This window comes from Antrostomus carolinensis, unplaced genomic scaffold (assembly GCF_000700745.2).
Source record: "Antrostomus carolinensis isolate BGI_N321 unplaced genomic scaffold, ASM70074v2 scaffold3522, whole genome shotgun sequence".
Lineage (NCBI taxonomy): Eukaryota > Metazoa > Chordata > Aves > Caprimulgiformes > Caprimulgidae > Antrostomus > Antrostomus carolinensis.
The window spans coordinates 46,552-73,014 of NW_010298796.1; the positions used below are offsets into that span (position 1 = coordinate 46,552).

The window sequence follows — 26,463 nt, forward strand, 5'->3', positions numbered from 1 at the left end:
ACACCCCCCTGACAACCCCGCCGCTCGGGCAGCGACGCCTCCGCGACCCACCCTTTCCCCCAGATAAAGGGAAAACTGAACTGAGGAGAGAAGAGGAGAAGGTTTCTACCGAGGGGCTGCACCCCTCCAGGACACCCCAAGGTCTTGATGAGGGGCTGAGGTGGGACCAAGGGTGGTGATGGGGCTGTAGCCCACGGCCCAGGCCCCGCGGCAGCCGAGTCCCGGCCCCGCCGGCGTTGACTCACGCCGAGAGGCAACAGGTTTGACCAGAAGCATCATCGCACCGCGTTCCCGGCCGCCCTGCTCCCACGCTCGTAAAAATGATGGGTGTGCTTCAAACATGACCTCTGGAATAAAAACTGCCTCGCTGCTTCTTATCGGTTGCGGGTGATGACTCCTCATCCCCTTTACCACTTCCTCCAGGTTTTTTTTCTCCCCCTCCGGATGCACTCGGCGTTCCCGAGAGCGGCAGGAGAAGGGGTCACCTGTCCTAGGGGCAGTGGGAGTGAAGAGGGTCACATCTGGCAAGGGGATAAAATGCAGCTGTTCCCACCACCTCAAAAAGCCTCTTGCCCAGGCAGAGGGACCCCAAGGGCCTGGGTGAACCCTCCCATGAGGAGCTGCCTGTGCAAACCCAACACCAGCCCTGGGCGAGATCCATCTGAGATCATCTGTGGTGCCAAGAAGGGGGTGGTGGTGGGGGGGACGCCTTCACATTTGTAAGGAAACCTGCATGGCATTGCCTCAGGATGTGGGTAGAGCTTTGCCCCATTTCCTCCCCACCCTGTGAGATCCATCCCAGCCCAAAAAGGAGCTGACAGGTGCCCGAAGCATTTGCAGCCGGGTACATTCAGCACAAAGACATTTGCCTCCTTGCCCAAAGACACACAGGACTGGGACAACTCCAGTTCCCCCCTCTGCTGCCCCAGTGTAGAAGAGATGGGGAAATGGTGCTTGAAATTCTGCACACAGGACATATTTTTGCTCTTTCAGACTGAGAAGTGCCCTGTCCTTAAACTGTCTCACTTAAGAACAATATAAACTCTTAGCAATCTTCTTTGACAAACCTTCCTGCAGTCAGGTCCTGAAAAAAGGACCCATGAGTAGCTTCAGACTAACTTGTGGACTAATAATATCTGAGTAGGTACACTTAGAATAATAATGAATGGATGTATTAACAAGTTTCTGCATAACATATCTGGATTCATGAAGACAAGAAGAAGAGAAAAAGGCCTCAATACAAATAAGGGCAAAAAAAAAAGTAATAAAGAGTAAAACAAATGAAATTCTATAAACTCCTTCAAATAAAATTGTTCTTAATTGCGGTCTAAAGGCAACACTCAGGAAACTGTCACTGCACTAGAGTTCTCCTGCTCCCTTCAAATACTGCTTAACTCTGTATAGATGTTTCTAAATCATTCCTAATTTCAATCTTACTCAAACTACACACATATTAAAAGACAAAAGAGCTGTAAAAAAAAAAAATCTGGAAATCTGAAACTGGTTTTTGAGGGCTGGAAGAACAATTAGAAATAATTAAAATGTTTTTGTGGAAGTTTTGCAATGTATGTTCTCTTTAACCAGATGATTAGGTCCACCTGAGCTAATTAATGTTTTCTTAATAGCCTTCTCATCCATTTAGATCACCAGATCCTTAAAGGCTCCTGAAAAACCCCACTGAGCATAGCAGGGGTTGCCTGTCCAACCCTACAGACAGATTTTGGCCTGATCAAAGTTTGTTTTCTGGGTCTTTTTGGAGAAGAGGGAGGTGCAAAGCTCCCTGATGACACCTCATTACTCAGACACCTCTGTACCAGCCAGACTCCCACCATTCAGCTGCTGCTTTTGCCAGCCCATGAGTCTAAGCTTCCTGCATTTCTGCTGTCATCTTTTTCAGGATACTACACTGAACAAAAAGATATCACCCTCCTAACCCTCTTCCCCATACAAAAAGAGCTGTAATTGTAGTCTAACGAGACACAAAGCAGACACAGGCTGCTTAAGTAGTGAGACACCTTAATAAAAGCAGGAGCTGTTTTTTTACCTGGCTGATCTTTGCATCCAGTTTTGAATAAAACACAAGTTTGTCTGGGACTGAGAGCCTGAGCTCACAGCTGGGAAAAACAGCTCCATCAGGATGGCAGGCAGGAGCTGGCAGAGCCCCTGCCTTGAGAGATGTGCAAGAGAGCTGCTCCTGGGCCCTTTGCTTAATATTCCTATCAGCATTTTGATGTTTGGTTGGGTTGGGTTGGTTTTTTCTTTAAATATATTTTTTTCCCCCTTCCCCCAAGGGGGTGAGAATCTGGCTGCAGGGATTGTGTGACCAACCACTGCAGCACCAGCCCCAGGCACAACCGATGCCAGGATTGCACATGGGATGTTTCCAAGGTTGATAGCAAATTCTGACCAAGGGCTAAATTCCCCAGGATCTCTGATCCCAAGGGTCAGGTCAGTGTGGAAGTGCAAACCAGGCTTCCCTCGGGAAGCACTTTCAAAGCACCTTGTGGTATGTGAGGTGCCTGTGACGAGGTTCAGCAACCAGAATCCCAAGAACTGCCTGGGAATGACAATCTCCAGACAAATCTGGCAATTCAGACCAAGGAAACATAGAAGATTTCTGCCCACAGGAACACACCCCACCCCGATGAAGGAAATTACTGACAATGCTGGAAGAATGGCTGTGTTTCAGCCCCTCCGCTGCAGTTTGCTGGCTGGCATGCTACCTCCAACTGAAATATTTTTGGTTTAAGTTGCTGTGCCTGGCCATGGAGGGAGGCACTTGAGGAGATGGCATAAAAGCCCAAACTGCCCCACCTGCAGCAACTTCAGAGAGATGGAGGCAGACAGCTCCCATCTGTGCCAGCATAAATTGTCAGAGCTCACCTGGAGGCATCCTTCATCTCTTACATATTAAGCCATTCTACTAAAAACCTCTTCAATCACATTTTTTTCTAATGCATTACGATCACTCTTTGCTCAGTTCTCACTAGCCTTGGCATTAACAAGAATCAGAGATGTCTCAGCACCAAACTGTCCCAAAACACGTGTGTTTTGGGGCAGGTGACACTCAAGCGACTGTGCGCATCTGGAAGGAACTGAATTTCAGAGCATTCATAACAACTATGTGTTTATTTTAAGTAATTATACAAGCTTAGTATCTTATGTCTAAATCAATGGCTTCTACTTGGTGAGAAATAAACAATGTAAAAGAAATCTCTGCCTAATTAGATCCACCTGCTGAGAAGCTTGTACAAATGCTGATGTGCTCTGAAACACTCAAAGCAGGACAGCAAATTCACATTAAGTAAATGTTCTGCAAGGGAAAAAAACTTCCAGCATCAGCTCTTAGTATATGTTGAATTCAAAGGAAAAATATCATAAATATTACCCATTTCAAAACCAGTATATTCTAATAAAAACACTTCTGAGAACACAACGTATTCAAGACAACCAGCAACAGAATCGAAATTCTTGCAGATCTGAAACAATACCATAAGCAAGATGAGTTCTTGTCTTCAGATATTACAGTTCATTTATCACCAGGGAGTCACTCACAGAAACACAATGAAGTGGGAGAACAAGTCAAAAAGCCAGCAAGCTGCCTTCTCAAATTCCCAGCCCTCAGAGGATCACCACATATTGGCTGAACACAGAATAAACTCAACTCATACCCTAACAGGCACTCCATAAACAAGAGAAGGCATTGTTTATCTCACCAGCGAGAAGAATCGGAGTAGAGATAAAAAGGATATATATTCTGTTTTGAAATGGCATACAAAGTCCTGGGACTTGCTTTATACTTTTCCTAATTGATTCAGAGGAGACTGGGGACAGGATCTTGGCATGCCACCCCATAGCAAGCAGGAGGCATCTCTCATCGGTATTAACTGCAGCTGAAGGGAAAATATGTTTGCAAAGCAGCAGGTCTGCAGAGTTAATCTTGGTCTGAGCTGAAATCTGAACAAGGGTTGCCAAACCCCATCTTTTTATGCCCTATGAGACTTCAGGATTATAATCAACTGAGCCCAGTGTAACCTCCAGCCAGCGTGGAGCCACTGCTTTTATCTACAAAGAAAAAGACAATTTTCATAAATAACAATAAAATAATTCTCTATTTTCAGTCTATTACAGCACTGGAGCACAGTGCTCCTCTTGGCTCCCACCAGCTCACAGTCCTGGGAGAGGGGTGAAACGTGGGCTTGCTTCACTAGAAACCACTTCCAAAGCAAGACAAGCTTTCAGGAGTGACTTACAGCCAGCAACAAAACTCCTTTCTCCAAATCATCTCAGGTCAACCAGCAAAATATTAATAGCCGGACTCAAACCTCCCCAGCCAGCTGTACACAGACAGACAGGGCAGGTTTTCCTGGTCCAGCCCCGAGTTACACACCGTCATCTCCAACAACACGCCTCTCCCTCACGGGTGACTGATGGAACATGCGCAAGCGTTGGCAAGGCTGGGTGATACGGATCTGGAGATTGCTTCACCCAGGTCTTTCCTGCAAGCTGTTTCCTGTGAAGAGTTCTCAGCCTTGGACTTCACTCAACAGTGTTGATCCAACAACAAAATCTTGGGATAACCACTGTGCTCCAAGGCTCATATTTAGGTCTCTTTGCCTCAAGATCTACTTGGATAAAGCCAAAAGATTTCACTTTTTGAGGAGGATGGTTATATTTGTTAGGATTTAATTGACACTGCATTAATGGCTGAAGTTAATTTTATAGATATTATTTTTTAATTATTATGACTTTTAAAATTTTATTCTGAGTATGGACTTGGCTCTTACCAGATACCTACAGCAGCTGCTAGCACTGCAGAAAAGAGAGGGAGCAGAATAAAACCCCCTGGTGTGAATTCAGCTCTAGCACAGGTACCAATTGCTGTTCAGAGCCTCCCACCTGAAGCTCAGCAGCTCTCCCACTGCAGCTGGTATCAGAGAGGTTTGCAGACCCAAAGATCACTTGTATCTTTAAAATTAGGAAAGGTCAGCTTGGTCTTCATTAGCTTTGGACTCAGTCTTTCCTTTTTACTGAGTTAATCAGCTGCATGTATATTTAAACAACACAAACTGGAGAAGTGGAGCACAACAAGGATGCTCTTTCCCAGATGGCTAAGGATAAACACAACAGCACTTTTGATCCACAGCATAAACAGCAGGATAACACCAGCACATGGCAGTTGTGTGTTTGGCTCCATCCCGAAAAGAAAAGCAAGAAAATTCTGCTAAATCCAGCAAAACTAGCACTTCTGCTCCAAAAGACAGGCATAGTTTGCATGCTACTCTCTTATTTGCCAGCTGCTTCAGAAAGGACTGTGCTTGCTGACTCCTTGGAGATTCAGGCAAGCTACACACTCTTCTCTCTCTGAAATATGCTCTGATACGTTCATAAATATGAACAAACAACAACACTGCTTAAAAGGAAACTTCTGCCTGCTTCATCACAGGCAGTAAGGCTGCAGCTACACTGAAATAAACAGCAGCATCTCAACATTTTAACTCCAAAACCAAGTCTGGATGTGGGTGCCTTTCTAAACCCAGCAACTGCTTCCCCCCCAGAAAGTGATCTGATTCCAATTACTTCCATAAATTACATCAGAAGTGCACGTTGTATTTCAAACCCTGAAACACTTTTTGTATAAAGAAACTATTTGCATATTTAGCCACGTGTTAAAAGCAGTCACGACTCAGGACAAGCTGAGGCTTACATAATTTTTGTCCCCTCCTATCAATACCAGACCTAAATCCATAACGATACTATAGCCATATCCATCCCCACATTTTCAATCAGCTTATTGGCTTTAAACCTCCCCTCTGCATTTAGGCTCCTCTCTCCCACTTTCCCTTGTAATCTTTATTTTCTGCTCTGTAATTGCAATTACAGTAAACCAGACAATTATTACAATTTCCATTGTAACACTTTCACTGCAGAGCTGACCTTTTTTTTTAATTTTATTTTTCTTAAACACAACTGCTGTATTCAAAGGCAACGCCTCATAACTAACTGTAGCAGGGTGGGACTTGGTATCTGGGCCTGATGACCTTAAAAAATTCTCTTAATCTGCCTGGGCGATGCTGTAAACTGAAATCCCACAAGCATAAAAACTGCTTGGTGAAGCAATCTTCTAGCCAGGCAGGCTGTATTTTCTTGGACAGCATTGCTGGTCACAGCTGGACATCTTGGATAGAGAATGATCCATGTTTGACCTGACCGGAAAATCTTGTAGACGTTGCCTAAAAATGTGGAAGTACTCAAGAGCAAAGAGTTGCTCCTTGATGCTCTCCTTTGATGACCAATGGCTGCATCAACATTGACTCAATTTTCTAGGCTTCCTCTTGAGTCACTATCATTTTAGAACAGGCATGGTCAAGAGAGGTCTGAGGCTAAACTAACTTTACTAAACAAAGCAAAGGAAGGACATATGAGACATGCCAGTTCAACCTTGGACACACGGGTACATAAATATACCAAAAGAAACGAAGTCATAGCCTGCTCCGAAGAAAGAGAAGATCAAGTTGTAAGCTTGAAGGGGAATTACTCTTAACAAGGAAGTTTTGTTAAGCTGTGTTTTTTGGCATGAATACACTAAACAATAGCATTTTGCAAATGTAAAATTCCCTGGCAGGAAGCACACACTTCATGTGAACTTCTGCCCAGATCATTCCTGGGGAAGAACAGCAAAACCACAGGTCTCCATCTCCTCATGGCTTAGATGTCCCAACAAAGACATGACCAGAAAGAAACCACACACACCCGACCCAACAGCACAGCCCCTCCATGTGCAGTCCTGGCTCTTGCCCCCAGCCAAGTGAGTTAAATAACTCTTCAAAGACTGTCAGGGCCTGTCACAGGGAGATGTAAACGGCTACAGGACTGGGCAAGCTCCCAACACATCATGTGCTGGGGCTGCACGATGGGTTTTTCCAAGGCCACCAGCAGAAGAGCCTGTTCAGGCTGGTTGACAGGGGCTCTGAGGGAGCCAGCGGTGCGATACGGGACCCTCCGCTCTGTCTAAACAACGAAGGAGGTTGTTGGCAGAGTTCACTCTGCAGGAGACAGGCTGGCGAGCAGGGGAGTGCAAAAGGAAGAACGACCTCCTGTAGTTGGCATTTACTCTCAATTTCTCCTGACAATTCGTTGCATCATAGGAACATACAGTTGCCCAGAGGCCTGCAGTTTCATGCAGTTCTCCTCATATTTCATGGATATCGGTGGATCCTTTTATCATTTCACACAAGAAAAGCACCTATGAAATCCAAGTGAAAACACTGCTCAAGTACAAGGCCTTTCATTTTGGACTTGCAGAAACCCAATTGCTTCAAACTTCTGTAGTTATCCCCAGAGGCTGCCAAAATTCCTGTCCAGACTGTCTCAAGACCACCAAACTCAAGAGGAAACACAAGCCAAAGCTCCCAAGGGGAGTTTCCACCATCTGTGCAAGAGGGAGAGCTTTACTGCCTTGGTGCCAGCAGAATTCTCCTCCTTCCAACCCTTTGTCTTTTGCTCACTAGTCTAATAAACAACAGCTTAAAAAAAAAGTATATTCTGACGTGCAACACTGCCCACCCTCCCAAAGAAAAAAAATCAGATGCAAAAAACTTACTTTCCTGGGCTTCACTTTGTCTTGTAAGTCGTACTGGCCTATTCCTTTGTAACTTATTCCAAGCCACCACGGGATTCCTTGTTTATCCTGAAAAATAGACATCTAAATGAACCAAGAGCTACTTAAGAATTATGTAATTCCAAGATTACAGCCCATTTCATTCCATGACAAGTACAAGTAGGTACAGAACAAGAACAGTTTGGGTTTTTTTTTTTGCAAACAAATTGATGTGAAGTGGATTGCTGGAGTGAATGTTAGAACTTTCTCTCCCTGCTTTCTCAGGCAGAGGCAAGAAACTATGTGGTGGTTGTGCAAAGTGGACAAAAAAGCGACAGTGCTGCTGAAACAAGGGGGTGTCACTTGTCACAGGAGTGGCTGTGAGGGGGAAAGGAAATGGGACAGAAAAAAACTGTGGCCAATAACTACACCCACTAAATTCAGCCATGAACAGCCGCAGGAGGAGAGAACAAAACAAAACATCAGCTTCTCAGGTACCACAGTCATGGCCATGACTCAAAGTAAGGAGACATCATCTCTGCTGAGCTCTTCTGCACAAAGCACTTTGGCCCAGGCTCTGCTCAACAAACGGGAATAAATGGTGTATTTCCATCCCTCTTCAAAAATATTTCTCAGCATTTCCCCACTCCAAGTATGCACCCACTAATCACCTTAGAAGTAGTCTTTTCCACATTATTATTTTTTTTTCTAATCTTGATTAGAAATTACTCTGGGGAGGCTATTAACTACTTCAGATCTAGAAGTGATATCCAGTTTAATTAAGATGATACGAATTTAGCTTCCTGATAGGATTACAGAACATTTTTACAAAGATTCCTTTCTATCTTCTGTAGCACATAATGCTTTGCTGCTCTCTGGAAACAATTTTTAATGAATTTTGAAGGGGTAAAAATTAGAGAGGTTGAAAAATGCAGGCTTTAATATTGATAGAAGGGTATTGAATCAAACTACCCCTATAGGAATGTAATCACACGTAATAAGCTAAGCAATCGTATAATCTATGGGCCTTTACTAACCTTTACTCCATAGTAATGAACTCCATATGTTGGCAAAGCTTCTACCACTTTCATGTACCTGTAGACAGATTTATAGTGTATCAGATTATTTTCTCTGGTGGGAATAATATCTATTAACATTTTGTTTTTCACACATACACTCAGAACATGTCATTTATCATTTGTATATTCTGAAGGTCTTAATAATTGAAGGCCCATGTTTTCAGACAAAAACTTCACATCTTGGCTCAGGGAAAGATGTGGTATTTTGGCCCAGCTAAAGCAAATGGAAAATCACTCCTACAACAAAACATTCAATCTCTTATCAGAAGGTCAGAGAACTGAAAGTAAAAATTCTGAACCGAACATGTGAGTCTTTTGGGAAACACTGGTGGTAAAGACCTGCCTATAATTATTCCATTCTGGAGCTCTGGTTACAATGGACAGGCTCCAAATGAAAGTGTTTATGCAGTTGTATGACTGTTTCATGAGACAATTCAGACAACCACTGAACAGACAATTTTTCCCTTGTTCCTACTGAAAGAAGGCCCTGAATTACTGAGACAGAGCTACAGGCATCAAGGTATGTGAGAAAAACTACAGGTTGCCTACATCATGCAACCATGGCAATCATCTCAAACGTCTCTGTTCATAACACATCCCACTGCATTTGCCTAGAGGAAGTACAGTAATATTAACAGTAAATTAAAAATAAAGTTCCACAGGCTCTGTATGCATCTTGGAAGACCTTGTTCTTTTGCAAGCCAAATTCTGAACATTTCAACAAACATGTATTTGTTTTTTTTCACAGGACCTAAGGTAATACTTGCCCTTAAGAGTTTGGTGTGCAAACTAACTCCCAGCAAGCAGGGTATGGAGAAGAGTCTGCCAATAAAGTAAGGTCCAAATAACTTATTTTATATTTGAGCTATCTGAATGAGGAGACACAACCGTAACTGCAAGCCTGTGAAATCTGAAAGTTCACAAGCAATAATGACCAAATCAGCGTGCATTGCCACTTCTCAACCAAAAAAAGAAAAGTTAAAATATCATCTTCACAAATTAACAAGCGACATACTCACTGAACAATGGCTTGTCCTCTGGTCAGACCTTTAATTTGTGTATAATGTTCAATTACTCTGTCCTCACTGCAAAACAAGCACAAAATCCCATTTAGAGGCTGAGCGACTTTTTTCATGTGTGATGGCATCTGTGGAAGTTCAGACACCTGCTCAGGATGCAGAGAAGTGTCCCTCTGTACATTTCTCGCTCTGGTTTACATTCTGTTTCTTACTGATTTCTTTCCCACCCTTCATTAAGCAGCGTGGAGCTGCCTGGCTGATCCCTGCCACTGCATGCCGCGTTCCAGACTAATTAATGAATCATTTCGGATCAGCCTGCTCTGCTGCAGATGCTGCTGCAAAATAATGGTACTAATTGTATAACTTCATTTTCACGTTCTAAAGGATCAAAACTTCAAAGGTTCGTTAATGCTGCATATGTAAGACAGAAGTTAAACCAGAAATGTTTTCATTCCAGTGTATTCCCCCCTCCCCCCCGACATTTCATAGGTGAAAAAAATACAGATTTGTTGGCAATGATCTTTTTGATTTTCCCTTCAACATTTTCTTTTAGCAGAATGCAAAATAAAGGATGCATTTAAGTGCAAATAAGCAAAGAAAAACCCAGCAGTATTCATTCTGAAAAACACTAAGTATAAGCAAGTACTGGTATACTTGAAAATCCATCATGTACACATCAAGCCTAAAAAAAGGCAACAAATGAGGGAGTCAAACTGGCACAAAGGGCATCAATTCCAAGGGAACAATGTCATTGATTCATCCCAAATGCTGTGCTCCTTTACAGCAGATTCAAGCCACAGAAGTGGACCTTTTCTAGCTTTTTTTTCTCCCTCTGTCCTGTTGAAGAGAGCAGCTGGGTGGGCACCTGGCAGCCAGCCGAGGTCAACCCACCACAGAGGCTGTACTCTGTGACAATTGAAGAGCAAGGTGCTCTTTGCAAAGCCAGGTTTGGCTGGAGTTCAGATTTCAGCCCTTTCTAACGCATGGTCCCACTGTGATCCAGCAGTTTCTGATCCAGCAATTTAATCTGAGCGAATTTTCAATGAGGGATTTGCATAGGATCTCACATAATTTATAACCTTCTAAACTGGAAATGCTTGAACACGAACAATTAACTCCAAGTCCTCCATCATACAGGCTGAAAACTTTTTAAAAGAGTTTGCAAAATTGTTTAAAAGTGATCTCATCATGAGCATTTATAGCAGTGATTGACATTTTAAAGCAAAGAGCTCACCAGTAAGCGAGTGATGGATGCTCCTGCAGTGTCTTGGTAGGAAAGACAGGCAGTGTCTTCAAGTCTTTTCTAGCGTTTTCATCACTAAAACAAGAAATGGCACAGAGTCACTGCTAGTGAATCATAGATACAGTCATCCGTTTCAGCAGAAGGAAAGGGGTTGTATTTGCTACCCAAGAACATGGTGCACTGCCCTGTATCAGGCTGTCATAGCAACGTAACTCTATAGGCCCTCTCACATGACAGGGATGTATACGGTGTCACGCAGACTCATGTAATAACTCATTATACACACACGTGATTCTCAGGCCACTGTGGCGGGAGAAACATTATCAATATTTATTTTGTACACACTCGATTTGCTGGGTGTGGAACGAGCCCTGAAACAGCTGCAGAAGGAAAGCCTCTGCTCAGAAGACTTGTAGTGATAATTTTTGCTCTATCTTTAGCTAAAATCCTACCTCTAGACAATAAATTTCAAGAATCAGCATGGTATTTGTCTAACCACAGAGTTTAACACTGATCTGATTCTAAACAAAGGGTTTCAGTTCATACACTTTAAATATTTTTCAGTACATGTACTTTAAAATGTTTTCACTGAAAACAGTTTTCCTGGACTGCTCATTCTACAGAAAGTTCAAATATTTTGGACTCCAGGATCAGCCTGGAACAAAATAAAGGAGGTTGAAGTATGTGAATGCAATTTGTCACAAGAAACCCCAGCAGAATATTTAAAAACCTATTTCCAGGCACCAGTAAAATGGTTAATATTTTCTCCTTCTATGCTCCATTAGTGAATCAGCTGAAACTCGCACGCCTCATTTCTGCAGGATTTCTGCGTGCCTGCGCAGCAGCGCCAACAAGCACCAACATGACTTTTCTACGTAAGGAATGCACCAGTCATGTCCATCAGCATCTGCCTCGACTTCTGCATCCAGGCTTTCCTTGAAGGTGTTCTCCTGCTCCAGACTTCTGTTTTCATCAGATTCCACTATTAAGAGATTTAATCTGAGTTACATTCCTCCTCTTCCCTCAAAATGAGCACCCTGTGCATCAGCAGAGTGGACCAGAGCACAGAAATCTGCTCCGTGGGCACCGTGGATCAACTTCTGCAGATGGAGGTGGCAGCAAACCCTTACCACGTTTCCATCTCACATGGCAGATGTCACATGGAAGGCACAGTAAATTAAATCTTTTTGTTCCTCGGTGAGCACAGGCTAATCACTCCGCAAGCTTCTTCCCCAACCTGGACAATGTGCCTCAACCCTGACTAAGAGGGACCACCTCTGGGGACGGGGAAACAGTTCAATCAACAGCCTATTTATTCTTCAGCATCTTTGATGAAGTTGCCAAGAAGGGGGTCAAATTAGCACCGAGGAGCTGTTGTTGCCGAGCTTTTGCCGTGCCAGCGCTCTTCTGCCAGGAATATGGACTTTTCTTTGCAAACTGGCCAGCACCCAAGTGCCACGAACTAGGACAGCTGGGTAGAAAATCAGGATCTCAACACTCAAATACAGCCAATGCTCACAAAAGCTGAAGGGCTTTTATTCACTCCTTAAAAGCCCATTTTGATGGGATCAAAAGGCTGCAGGACATCTCAGCTTGCGGTGAGAAGGTAGATTACGACAGAGCACACCCTCCTCAGGCCTCAAACCAGAACTAATAATAATAATAAAAAAGCAAACAAACCAAAAAACCAAGCTCTGAGCAACCTGGCCTGATCTCACAGCTGACTCCTGTCAGAGTAGAAGGTTCAATCAGACAGTCTCCTAAGGTCCCTTCCAACTTCCACCATAGACGCACAGGATAATTGATTAATAAAAACTTCCTCCCATTTTTAAGCCTGACTCATAACTGCAACGGCTGCTGTAGCAGTCAGGGTTGGAATGGAAACGCAGCAAAAGTAGGAGAGGTTTTGGAAGGAAGCAATAACAAAATAGCTCATTTTTACCAAACAAAAGGGCTTTTCCTCTAAACATAGATTCTCAACCCACAATATTCATAATCAGAGGTTTAATGGTTGGTCTCTAAACCCCTATTTAGAAATGTCGTTGCCAGTGAACAACAAAACACCCAAGTGAGGGCTGAAGCACTAATGAGGCTGATGGTGGGAAGCAAGAGATGAGCTCCAGCAGAGACAGCTGGGTGGGGGGGACAGGTGACCCCCCCCAGCTGTCACCTCTGTAGCTGGCTGGAGAGGTCCTAAGCTCTCCTTTGCCAACTATTATGGGGCCAGTAGCCTCACCATTACTGAGACTCTGCAGAACTGCCAAGAATCCTGGCAACTGCATTCTACCATGCTCTGAAATGCCACCTTCTGCACGATGCATGGCCTCCAGCGGGGCTACCCACCTTCCTGTTTGGTTTTTGGGCCTCTCATGTCTGGACCAGGTTGAGTAGCTACTTACTTCATCCTCATCAAATGCCAAAATGAGGGCACTAGTTAAGCTCGAGTGATGAGTAGCAGCTCATCAATATGGAAATGTCTACCACAGAATTTAAACTGAGCACCAGCCAGCTGTGATGACTTACAGCAGAGCTGGACCTCCTCTGTTCTTCTGCCAACCTACAAATCCATCCAACTTCTTGCAATGGCAGAGAACACACTTCTTTTACAAGGCAAAGTTGGCCCTTGGGACTTGCCTTCCTGAAGGGACTCAACCTCATACCCTGAGGTTCAGATACACCGTCCCATCCATCTGCAGCTGGAAGGAGTCCATCAAAATGGACTTACAAGTCCTGAAAGTCTCTGAGAAGCTGCATTAGGATTCCCCCCCCTGCATAACTGTAAGATAAAGCATGAAAGAAAAAAGACCTGGACAAAACAGGGCACAGCTCCTCGCATGCTGGATTCCTCCAGACAGCACCGGCTGGCACGCAGCAGCCCAGATCTGCTGACTGTGCGCCCAAGGATTAGCATTTGGGATGATTCACAGCTTCAGGGATAATAAAAGCCTCAAATGGTCCATCCCCCTCCTTCCACAGAGTTCATTATCACTTCATCTGCACCGAGGAGCCTGAGCACGTCTCCCCTTGACCTTCAGGATCACTTTCCCAAGCCCCCTAAGACCCAGCCGTTCCCCTAGAGGTGACAACCCCAGATAGCAGGAGCGGTGGTTTGAATTATTACCTGTTCCTGTTTTGGTTTCACAACAACCACAAGACGATACAGAAATAACAGAGCAGACAGCCCCGGCTCCAGATGTCCAACCGTCTACGCTATCTACCAACCAAACACACTAGTGTTGTATCTGGCATGTCCACGGTTGGTTCTCGTCAGGGCAGGAGGAGGACTCAGCTGTTGGGATGGAGGGGCCCACTTGCATTTAATCTGACCTCTGTTACAGAAGGGGCTTCTCGACTGGTGGTTCTTGGCAAATTTTCAATACATAAACTTAAACTGCCCAGAGTCAACAGGACTGAACATTTTTGGCAAAAAGGTTTGTTTATTCCCCAGGAGGAGAATATAGGAAACTCATCTGAAGTATTTTTCCACTATGGAGAAGAATTAAAGAAAACCAGCAGATGGACTCTTTCCTTCCCATTCCACCTTCTAAACGTGAGTTTTCCTTCCAGCAGATATTAAGCAGAACTTGAATTGAACTGGGCAACGTTAATGAAAATCCACATCAGACCCTCCTCACGTCGAACCTCAGCTTGCATTCTTGGTATTGTCCATATTTAATTTTCTGTCCCAGTGTGAACAAATGGTGTGGATGCAATGTTTGCTGCTGTCTCCTGTCAGCAAGCCCTGCTCATCAGCACCAGCTCTATGGAGATGGAAAGGCAGCTTGTCTCTAAAATAACCAATATTTAGCCACGTACCATACCATGAATCAAAGAACACACATTCACACTATCTCTAGCAGCAAACCAGGACCAATCCTGCTTTCTACAACCCACTGATGTTACAGTGAAATTTTAGACATCTTGCTAAAACCCCACCAGAAATCTGGGAAGGAACCAAGCCAGGTTATCGTGCCATGCTCTGCCTAAAAGCACATTATTGAAAATTAGAAAAAGATTTACATATTTATGTTCCCAGAAAGTGCTTCTTCACAGCTTATAACCAAGTGATACAACACACCCTGCTAGACAAAGATTTGCAGAACTGGGCTAATTAGGACCATTTGTCAATGGCTGCCCAGGCTTTTCCCTACGCCCACTGTCAAAACCAGCTTATGCCTGTCACTAACAGGTAAAAGCTTAGATGTAATAAAATGTGGTTAATGAGATTAGCAACGAGATTAGTATAAAACGTGAAGAGCAACAGACACACCCAGAGCACCAAAAGCAATATATTGGCCTACAATAAAAAGCCATATCAGATGCCCACATCATCTTTGTAAATTTGAACAACTTGATAAGGACAGGACTTCAGACAACTTTTAACTGACTAAAGTGATGGTAGGTGTGCCTGCCTCTGCTGAATTGTGTTGATAACCCTTTGTAAGGCAGGAATTTATCACTGGGGAAAGTTCATTGTAGAGAGATTTTCCTCTATTCTCAGAGCCTCTTGACCTCACATAAATACTTACTCTTGCCTCGCTATGCCATCATTAGAATAAGTCACTCCTGGGTCTTTCAGAATGTCCCTATTTTATATTCAATTCTTGAAATTAATTTTAGGCACATAGCAAGTCAAATTTAGAGTGGTCTTGTTTTTAGAAAAAAACAACCAGCCACTCAAGTTAACCTGAAAGGTATTTCATGGACACTTAAAAATCAGCAGACACTTCTGAGAATCACAGGTAAGATACAAGGAAACATGGAGCTTCACAGCTAAAGGACAATACAGTGTTACCCTGCATCACAAGGATGCTTCAAACACTTTCCATTAAGATTTTTCTTCTTATTCTGGTCAAGATATTTAGAGACAGCAAAAAAACTTGAGACAGCACACCAGTAGATTAGATACTTAAGAGCTGACAGTTTAAGTTTTCAGAGGGCTGGTCCAGTTACTCAGATGATGTTAGAAATGGTCCTATTTCTTGAGAATAACCACTGAATTCCTTTGCTATGCGATTGAAAGCAATGCTACAACCACACAAGAACATCCCATCTTGCTGCTCACACCTCAGCGTGGTCCTTAAGGTGACGTTCTAAAGTGACCAGACTTAGAGTAGCATCACCAAAGTCTCCAAGGTGCTCCCATTCCATATGTTCATAGATGAGAGCTGGCAACACAGATCACTGCACTGCAGCTGGACAGCTTCAGCAACAGGTGCCTTTTCTGTGGGGTTTTGGGGTTTTTTTAAATAAATGGAAGGGCAGAGCATGGCAACCTCAAGCTCACATGGAGGTTGGGTCTGCCTTTCAAGGTACCACAAGAAACAGGTGTGAGGAGGAAGCAGCAAGGCAACAGAAGGAGAGAAAAAAAATAAGTGGGGTTAAAAGTGCAAGAAAAAAAAGGGAGGGAGCGAAGACAGAGAGGGGAAAGTACGAGGAGAGTCGATGGATTTAGCAGCTTTTGAGTACGTCAGAGCAGCAGGATCTTGGCAGGAGGATTTTGAAATGCGCTGTCTGACAAATCCTCTTTTGTGACAAATGCCAGACGTTTCCCATCATTTCCCAACCTTTCAATTTATGGTCTGCTGGCACACTCAAGAAAGTTATTTTTCTATTGAAGGAAAACCAGGATCCGGAAAGGCCATGAACAAGGGGCTCCCATTGGCACAGGACAGTCAGAGCTGAACCTTAACCCCCAAAGCCAGCGGGGACCTTCGCCTGGGGCAGGGCTGCCACTGGAATACCAGATAGGAACCGCCTGCTCAGAAAGGTATTTCAAGGAGCATTTTTAAGAGCTTTCCAAACACTGTACGTGAAAAGGAACATGATAAGCAGTGCAGGTGGCTTTTTCAACACCAGGCTTGTGGTATATCTATGCTGCAGCCATGCTGAGGATTCCCATGCTGTGCTGCAACAACAGCTTTAGTTTCACAGCTCAAGAGGGACTCGCACCAAACACAAAGCGCAGCTTGGGCTGGGTAACTCTTCCCCGTACTCAGCACAGGCTAGACCAGGCTCCAGCCCTGTTCCTTTAGGCTAGTTTCTCTCCTTCTTGAGCCCTGCTTGACTCTCAGAAAAAGCCACAGCAGTGCCTCCTGATCTCACAGGGGTTTGGTGACTCTACTTGTTGGCTTTTGGAAGATGGACCAAGAGCACCAAGGAAAAAGCAACATTTCTTATACCAGCTATATGCACACACCTCTATCTGTGGACACGGGGACCAGACAAATGAGAGCTTGAGCTGCTCCCAGAACCACGTTGGCAGATAAGGCACCGTTCATATTTCCACTTTGCAGGTGAGGAACGGAGTGCTGGGGAACCAGTTGTTTATGGCTAGAGAAAAATCTGTGAGCTGAACCTACCCCAAATTCTCAGTTCTTCTTTTACATCTCTTGATGTGAAATATGAATATTCTGAAGATAAAACTTTTTTGGTCCTTGAACAACACACCTACCATTGGTGATGGCTCTCAGCCCCAGAGATCTGGAGCAGTACCTCCATGTCCACAGAGCTGCTCAGCCATACCGACAGCACACGTTAGCAGTGCTTCTGTCAGACCAGACGGGAAGCAGAACAGCTCTGCTTTACCTGGGGATTTACTGCACAGCAAAAGATGACTATTCACAGTTGATACAACGCTTGAAGGATCCCAAACCCTTCCTCGCAACAACAGACTGTTATTTCTAACATTCACCCGTTCTTCCTGTTAGCACAAAAGTCAGATTAGCCATATTAGCTGTGGGTTTTTTAGCATGTCTGAGTACCGCAGCAAAGTTTAAAGCCTGTTATCACAGCCCTGTGTGCTGATACAGAGATACATGGAACCACAAGAAAAATAGAGTATCCAAATAGCGATAAAGACCTGACAAATCTGCAAAAGCAAAAAAGCTGAGGTTGAAAAGCTGTCTTTCCATTTCCTCAAAGCACAAAATACACCCCACGTGATAGATCCCAACCACCACGGGAAGGAAAAGCAAGAGATTTATTTTTGCTTTTTTAAAGCAAGGATGTTGTTTGGAGTCAGACCAGAGCCCAGACTCCTGCTCGCAGCTGACAGTGCAAGGCTGGAGAAACTCTCTGTAGACTTCACAAAGTTTTCCAGATATTCAACAGAAGGGAAGTGAATATGTTATAATGCAAAAGCCATGAAATTTAATTTTACTACAGGAAAAGGCAATGTGTTTTAACTCTGAACCTGGACTTGAGGGAATTTCTAGGGACAATGGGGAGTGCAGCTTTTACCTAAGGCTGTGGATGCCATGATGCTACTCCAAGCCTAACAGCTATGACAGCACCATGTCTCCAACTTGTCCCCTGCATGAGAGACATCTTGGGGGATGATGGATTTTCTGGCACTGTGCTTGCCTGGTCTCTCATCTGCTTTGGATGCAGAGCACACACAAAAGCCCTCCTGAGGTGGCTGGGCTGTATCCACTATAGCACTGCCTCTCTGAGTTAGAAGTGCCTTAAAGGAAAAGAAAAACAAAGAAAAGGACTGAGGAGGGACACTTAAAGCGGACAAAACACAAGGACCCCTTCGCTGCCTCTCAGGGAACTGTATGAACATTATACATATGAAATCTAAAAACGTGTGTTCCTTAAACTGCTGTAATTAGGTGTTAATATTAAAAGTTACACTGCCATATGCAAGTAGTAAATCCCATGAGATCAGATTATTAAATTACTCAAAACATCCTTTTTTTTTCCCCCCTCTTCATCTAATTCTTTTTGCTCATTTCACCTTCAGTATTTCCACCTAATTCATCTCCTGCATAATAAGCATACTATACAAATTCCTTGAGAGCCCTTACAGAACTGCTTTGAAATAGGAAATTGTAAGAAAAGAAACATTAAAATGACATCATTGTAGAGACTCTGTATGCCTTGGTCTGCCCTGGACTGTGTGAATCTACAAGTAGCACCAGTAGAAAGAACTCTCTTGCTGTTAAAAGTCTAGCAGAAAATTAGGGACTTAACTACACGGGTTTTTTGTAATTGCACTTGTTTTACACAGTGAATTTACACTTTTTATTGAGAAATAAAACACCGGGAGAGAACAACTTGTTCATCTCGGAACTGCTGCCAAAGTGCTCAAGGAGATGGAGTTCAGCAGCTCTCTGCCTGGATCCCCTCCGTGTCCTGCCTTCCCTCAGCTACCCATTCCTCATGGGGCACTGGGGGGTAGGACCCCAAAACCAAACTGCAGTGACTCATCAAGGGAGGTGAGACTTGCACACTGCTATAGGAAAGTTACCACAGTTCTCAACCAGCTTTTCTTTGAAGAGGGTATAAAATTCAATTAAGCAGAATGTTCTTTGGGAAAGTGGGTATCAGATACCCACCAAGTAGAGAAGTTATCATTGTATGAAATACATATCAAACAATTATCATTGTATGAAATACATATCAAACACAATTTTCCCTGTGTTTCCCTGTATTTACTACTTCAGTTCATTAGATATCACCAAATAAAGTGAAATAAATAATGAACCCTCTCAGCAAACAGGTTCTAAGGTAATAAATCTTTGCTCATCTTGTTTCAAATTAGTTATTTACTGCAGAAGAGCAAGCTCAGGAAAGCACACAGCTGGGCTGGACTGAGAGAGTTAATGGGTCACGAGCAAATGCCTAGGAAAGAACTAAAAGAAAATGTGTGCAGAGCACAGCCGAAAGGTAAAACACACAATGACTCACTCAGCAAACAAGCAGCACAAGGAGCACAAGTGCAGTGACAGTGCTGAGCACTGATTTCCAGTACAGCAGACACAGCTCCTGGGGAGCAGTGGGTTGTGCTGGAGAAACCTAGGTAGGTATCAGTGTGTGGGCATTTAACGAGTGCCCTTGCATGGAAAAGAAAATAAAAAACTAAAGCACAGTGCTGCCTATGACAGGCACCAGATGGATGCCTAGAGAGTGAAACCTATGGTGATCCACCAGCTCTTTTGTGTCATCCACCAATACATGTGGAAGGAAACCCTCAGGGGCTGAGAGAGGCATCCACGCTGTGCTCAGGTCTTCAGCCTCCACCTAAGACCAGCACAGATGTCCCCTTGTAACCCATCCACTATCCCAATTGCTGCCCTGGGAAAGAGCTTCTAGTGAATGGTTCACAACAGGTCTCCTTCCCCAACAGCGCACCAGGTCTGTGGAGCAAAAGGGTTTGTGCTGGAGACCTCACACCCACACTGGACCCATTTCAGGGCTTTCTTCAGGCCAGCTCCAGCCTGAGTGCCTGTTAGTGGCTGACACCCATGAAGTGGGATCCCTTTGTGCCACATAGACCCACCTTGAGCCCTCAGAGACCTCTCCAGGATGCAAACCTGAAAAAGGGCAGTAGGAACAACTGGGAGATTTGGTCTAAATATGTATTTCTGCTCCAACCCTGGACATGGCCACACCTGGAGTTTTGGCCATATGAACCTGGTGAGACTTCCAAAAACAGGCTGGACCAGCTGCCTCCAACAAGTCTCAGGTGTGTCCTGTTTCTGAAGCTACCTTAATCTGGGGGTAAGCAGTACAGTGAACAGGTGCTTTGCTACCAGACAATTATTAACTTCTCACAAGCAGCTAGTTTCTAGCACTGCCCAAGTTATTATTTCCATATTCTTTTCTACCAAGAGATTTGTCAGTTTTTCTGGCAAAATAGTCATCTTCCCAAGCAAACACTACCCAAAAACCTAACAGTGAACACACTCTCTTAATTAGGAGCAAATTATTAATAACAGTTTTCTGCATCCAGACCAAGCACTTCATTTTTTTTTTTTTTTCCTCTTCGTAAAGTTTTTAAATTCAGGATTTTCTGAACCAATTACTCCACAGCCACAGTCTGCAGGGGTATCTTTCACACAAACTTTTTCCTTTTACAAACTGTGTTTATCACCCATGTAATGATAAACCCTGGTGCCTCGCACATGTCAGCTATCAGGAATTCATTATTTTGTCTGTGTTATGTTATACCAGGCAGGAGTTATCTTTGCAGCCCACAGGCCAGAATCAAAATCGAATGCGTCAGCTATTTAAAGAAAATGGAAGCCCTCCTCCAGCAATTTAATTAAATTTCAGGGAGCATGGCTGGGTTTCAGTCCTGGAAATGTTACTGAGGGAAATATGATCCAAGATTATCAGTCAGAAAATAAACTTTTTTAAAAAGTTACTTTCCATATATAGTCCCTGTAGCTAATCTGATTTTAATAAATATTTTTCTAATGCTAGAAGGACAGCATTTAGGACATTCCTGTTATAAACTCTTTTATCAAGCTACAAAGAAAAATAATAATATATACTATTGCACAGTGTTTTTGAGGGCAGATACTTAGTTTGTAAACTAAAACCAGCTAAATCATTTATTTCCCAAGGAGGCAAGACTTTATATGTTGCATATTTACACAATGAATAATTATCAGACTGATCTATTATTTTGCTTGCCTGCCAAGACATTAGCTTTCTTTGAAATTTAAATAAAATTCCTAAAATAAACAGAATATGGAAATTTCTTTTTCCAAAATTGAACCATGCCAGAAGCTGCAACTTGAATCAAAGTCTCTTTTTAAAACCCTTGTGTAGAGTTTTAAAACCAAGATTTTGTAAAACCAGGCTTGCAGCTTCTTCCAGTTCACTTGCAAATATGAGAGTGGAGGAGTGCAATTATCTAATGCAGAGTTTCAGAACTACTATTGATGACTAATACTTTGCTTTGGGTTCTTATTACAGGAGCTGGAGAAAAAGGGATAGGAATTCAGTTTAAACAGAGAAGTGACCAAGTAGAAGTCATAGATGAGTTGTGAAAAGTGAACATGAGCAAAGTGTAACATCCCTCCTCTTCAGCAAAACATGCACAGGAAGGCAGAGCCAGGGACTTGCAGCATCCCAGCCCTGCTGGGAACATCCCAGCTGCAGGACTCTTGGGACAAACCGCTCTGCCCATGGCAGACCCAACACTGACCTGGGTAAGGGGGAGAGGAAGAGCTCACTGAGCATCCCTGCTCTTCATCTCACACAGGGGTAGTTATCTTGGCTGGGACCACATTCAGTAAACAGGAAAAGGAACTGGGTGTACGGAGCTACACCAAGCGTGGTCCGCTGTCATCTCTGTTAATCATTCCTCCCACAGCCCACTGTCATTTCAGACTGCCTTGGAGAAACCAGAGCTGTCCAAAACAGGCACACGCACAATGGACGTGCTGTGGGAGCAATTTAGAAACATGTACTTGAGTCTTATCAAGATGCCTTAGAAGCCAGAGTCCTCTCCAAGAGGGACTTGGGTGGTTTATCTTACATAAAGCCTCTCCAAACAACAAGGTGCATACCCTTGTCCTAACAGCCCAGCCCAGGACCCTGGGGTCCTATTGCAAACCACCTACAAGGGCCAAACCCCAAAGACTCTCATACTTTCATGCTTGTCAGTGCTACCAGAATACAAAGTCCTTCCAGAGTGACCTTTGTGGTGGAGAAATCAAAAGTTTTTACTTTCTCCAAGCACCCACACATCAGCTTTGCTCACTGAAAATAAACAGATTTCAAAAGAATGTGCTCACCCACTCAGCATGGGGTAAGGGAGGGTGTTTCTTGGGAGATTGCTGCTCTCGGCCATCCAGACGTTATCTGAGAATTTGAGCAGTGGATTGGGAAAGGGGTTACTGCAGAGCCGTAAGAGTTTGAAGCATTTGGATCCTGGTACTGATCTGCTTCTTCCCAGCTGAAATCAGTGGGAATACCACACAGTGACCCCATCATGGGATGCATCCCCATCAAAAAGCTTCCTACGGGATGTGTGAAAAATCAGCCAGGCAGAAATCACCAGTGTTGCCTGGACTGGCCCATTTTTCACTTCCAGAAAGCTCGTCTCTGGGACTTCAGGCAATTCCTGCATTTAATCATGTTCGTTCAACACTAATCCAACATAAAAAAAAAAATAACCTGTGTATTCTCATATATACAGAAACAGTGCAAGAGCCACATTCCAGAAAGTGATTCAAAGAGGAATTGCCAAACGACAGCGAACAACGAACACACCAAACCCAAGACACCGCAAACGGAGGCAACCGCACTGCACAAAGCTGCAAGGACGTATTTGCACCATGGGTGAGTTTGGCAGGGAACACCAGTCCCGCAGTATCTGTGTTAAGATACGCTAGTAATTAAGTTAGTGTTTTATCAGCAGCGGTCCAAACGACCACTTGTGATACGTGAAATGAAATTCCTTCACTTCTGGTGCTCTCACCGCGCCTGCGGCAGCAGCTGCCCGTGCTCATTTGCTCTGGAGGCAGAACATGTGTTTTGTTTAACAGAGGAAACAATTGCTGCAGCTATTTTCATGCAACTGTTAGGGGAAGAGCTGCACTTAGAAAAAGAACTTAATCGTGTAGCACACTACTCTTTCCTCCAATTTTCTTTAAATACTTTCCATGGGCAATTCACTCCTTGCAACGTGTCTGCAGAGGCACAGAAAATAACCATGGAGGCAGTTCTCGTGCATGGGAAGCAATGCTTACAAACCTATTTATGGCAAACGATAAGGAGTCAGTGTTAATTTTAAACCACATAAGGGAGATTTTCACCACAAAGGTAGTTTTTAACCTTAACCTCTTTTTTTGAGAGCTGAGAGCACATGCCACCGGTTGCTACAGCTTAACAAGTTAGTTCTTGTCAAGTAAATGGCAGTTCTCTGGTTATCTGTGCCTAACCCGAGTTAAACTTAGGGTGCCTTGGGGTGTCCCTGTGAGGTGAGCCAAGATGAGCAGTCTTTCTAGAGAAAAATGCAGCACGTTGCAGCTATGAGCAACATACTGAAGGTCACAGAGCAGGTCTCCAGCACAAAGAGGAACAGAAATTGTCTGTCCAGTCAGCCCATCCAGTCGATCTTAGGCACAAGGACATGTTTTCCTCCCTGCAGGTGTGACAGCACACCAACAAGAAGGAGAAGAAGGCTGTGATGGACTTCACAGAACACATCCTTCAGTGGAGAAGGGACTGGTATTTGGAGAAGAAGGGTTCTTGGGCAGCAGCACTGGCACTTACTCAGCAACTGCACACTGAAGGAAAAGCTGAGTGTGTCACCACTGCAGGCTTTGGCAGTCAGACTTGACTTGCTCCCTGCGTTTGAGCAGACAGCTCTACTGAGCATTTCCAAAGCGCGGTTCTTGAAAGCTGTTGTAGCTAAAACATAAACACACCTCTCTTCCCATATGGAAACTCAGCTAGTAGTCAAATATTAACGTGACTAAAGCCAACCTTCTGAATTTCTATTTGCTTAGTGAGCCATTTCTAATCAAAGGTCTTTTCCTTGGCTCTAACAGGTCCAGGTGCAACCCCACCTCCTCCCTGCAGCCAGTTACCATAACCAGTGCCCAGTAAAAGCCATCTCCAAGGGCAAGCCCAGTCTGATGATACAGCTCAAGCCCAGCAACTGGGTTGCACACCAGCTACAACACAACTGTGCGGTCAAGTGTGGGAAGGGGGAGGCCCCGTGGGGCAGCTGCAGAAGAAAGCGACTCATTGATCTCCGGCATGGGCAGCTGACAGGCTCCGTGTCTCTCTCTGCACGTGCTGCCGCTGTGGGCAAGGTCACCCAGATAGACCCGAGCCACGGTGCAAAGCACAGCCTTCCTGGTAGGGAAGAGTGGGAGCTTTCTCCCCATCCACTTAATCACCCGTGTTTGGGGAGGGGAGCAAAGCGGGATGGGTTAAAAAGCTGTTTTGACTCAGAGCCTGCTCACAAAAGGCGTTACTCACCCTGCAGACTCAGATTTTATCCAGCCCACCACTCAGGGCTGGACTTTACCCCTAGTTTTGATTGTTTGCAATAACAATGCCAACACAGAAAAACACATCCATCAAGCACACCAGTATTAGAAAGGAAAATGTTATTACCTGGAATAGTCTCCTTTAGCTTCCTACAATTGAAAAAGAGTGACAGAATTAAAACATGATCTCTTCAAAAGTCCTCGATTTTCCCAGCATTGTTCGCTTCCCAATTCCCACAACTTTGTGGTCAGATCCTGACCCCAGTTACGCTCCATGCAAAGCACAGAGGCTGCCTGTATGTATTCAAGAACAGAATTTAGCCCTTTACGCTTCCAGCTGTAGATTATCCGCCTACAGCATAAATAAAACCGCTTCCAAACTAGGGATGAATTTCACATTGCAAATCAAATGTCGCTTTTACTGCACGAGAAGTGAAATCCAATTCTCTCTCCGGCCAATCACATCCTGCTAAAGGTCGGTTTTACCAGCAGGTCAGCAGTTGAGAGGAATTGTGCTCACTCGAGATGAAAAACAACAGTTCAGGCAGATCAAGCCACTGCAGATTTGCTGTGGCACTTTGTCAAGGAGAATGCAATGGGGGGGACACACACACACACCAAACCCTGATATTTTAAATGTAAAATTTTATTTTCTAGAAAATGGTAAATAACCAGAGTTTAAGTCTAAGTACAACAAAATTTGATTAAGAAGAGGAAAACCTGACATAATGAATTTTGATATAACAGAGGTATCAAAAAACGTATGCTCTGAAAGATAAATTCACAAACATAATACAGCAAATTTAGTTTCAGTATTATACTCTTTTCTTCCCAGATCTCCAGAATATATTTACATTAGAATATTTGATAAACTGGATAGCAAGCTGCCAAAACAAATTACTCCCCTTGACAAGTTTTTCCTCTTTCCTTCTCTCTTTCAATTTAAAACTCCTCAAATAAATATTTCTCTCCCTTATCTATGATGAAAAATAACTCCCAATTCTTGTAGCTTCTCTTCCCCTGCAACTACAGAGATTATCAACAACGTTACATGGTTTTGTCTTTATAAAAAGGGGAAAAAACCCCAGAAAAGCAGAATGCAGCTGAGATCAAACAAGCCCCAGCCAGCGGTACAGGAAACCGAGCGGATTCCGGAGGAAAAGACGCTGCTTACCTGCAAAACCAGCGCTGCCAATTTGAACACCGTCTCGCTTTCCACTTCAATCTGCCCCTGTGCAAGGAAAGAGCGGAACGTGAACCGCGAGAGCCCCGCCCCGGGACCCGCACCCGCCCCGCACCGCCCCCGGGACCGGGACCCGCCCCCGGCACCCGCACCCGCTCAGCTCCGCACCCCCTCGGCTGTGACCCCCTTGTGCGAGGGGTCCGCCCCCCCCAGCCCTTCGCTCACCCTCCCCTGGGTTCTTTACAGATCTGCCTTTTATTGCATCTGAGCACACACGCCTCGCCAGGGACCGGGTCCCGCAGAAATACACCAAAACAAACCTTCCCAGGGCTGAACTAGAGGTGTGTGGTCGGTTCTGGGCTCCCCAGTTCAGGAAGGACAAGGAGCTACTGGAGAGAGCCCAGTGAAGGGCCACGAAGATGATGGGGGGACTGGAGCATCTCCCACAGAAGGAAAATCTGAGAGCTGGGGCTGTTTAGAATCATTGAATGTTGTGAGCTGGCAGAGACCCACAAGGATCATGGAGTCCAACTCCTGTCCCTGCACAGGACAATCCCAACATTCACACCATGTCCCTGAGGACCTTGGCCAAATGCT

General features: G+C 44.3%; 1 protein-coding gene across 1 annotated transcript in view; it reads right to left on the bottom strand.

Moving 5' to 3' along the window:
• The window catches only part of FRMD4B (FERM domain containing 4B), an 84,750-nt gene that overhangs the window by 16,950 nt on the left and 41,337 nt on the right, over positions 1-26,463 (bottom strand). Inside the window, 6 exon segments of the mRNA XM_029083636.1 lie at positions 7,604-7,690; positions 8,638-8,695; positions 9,699-9,764; positions 10,933-11,016; positions 24,811-24,833; positions 25,858-25,914. Of these exon segments, the coding sequence (XP_028939469.1) occupies positions 7,604-7,690; positions 8,638-8,695; positions 9,699-9,764; positions 10,933-11,016; positions 24,811-24,833; positions 25,858-25,914 (375 nt within the window).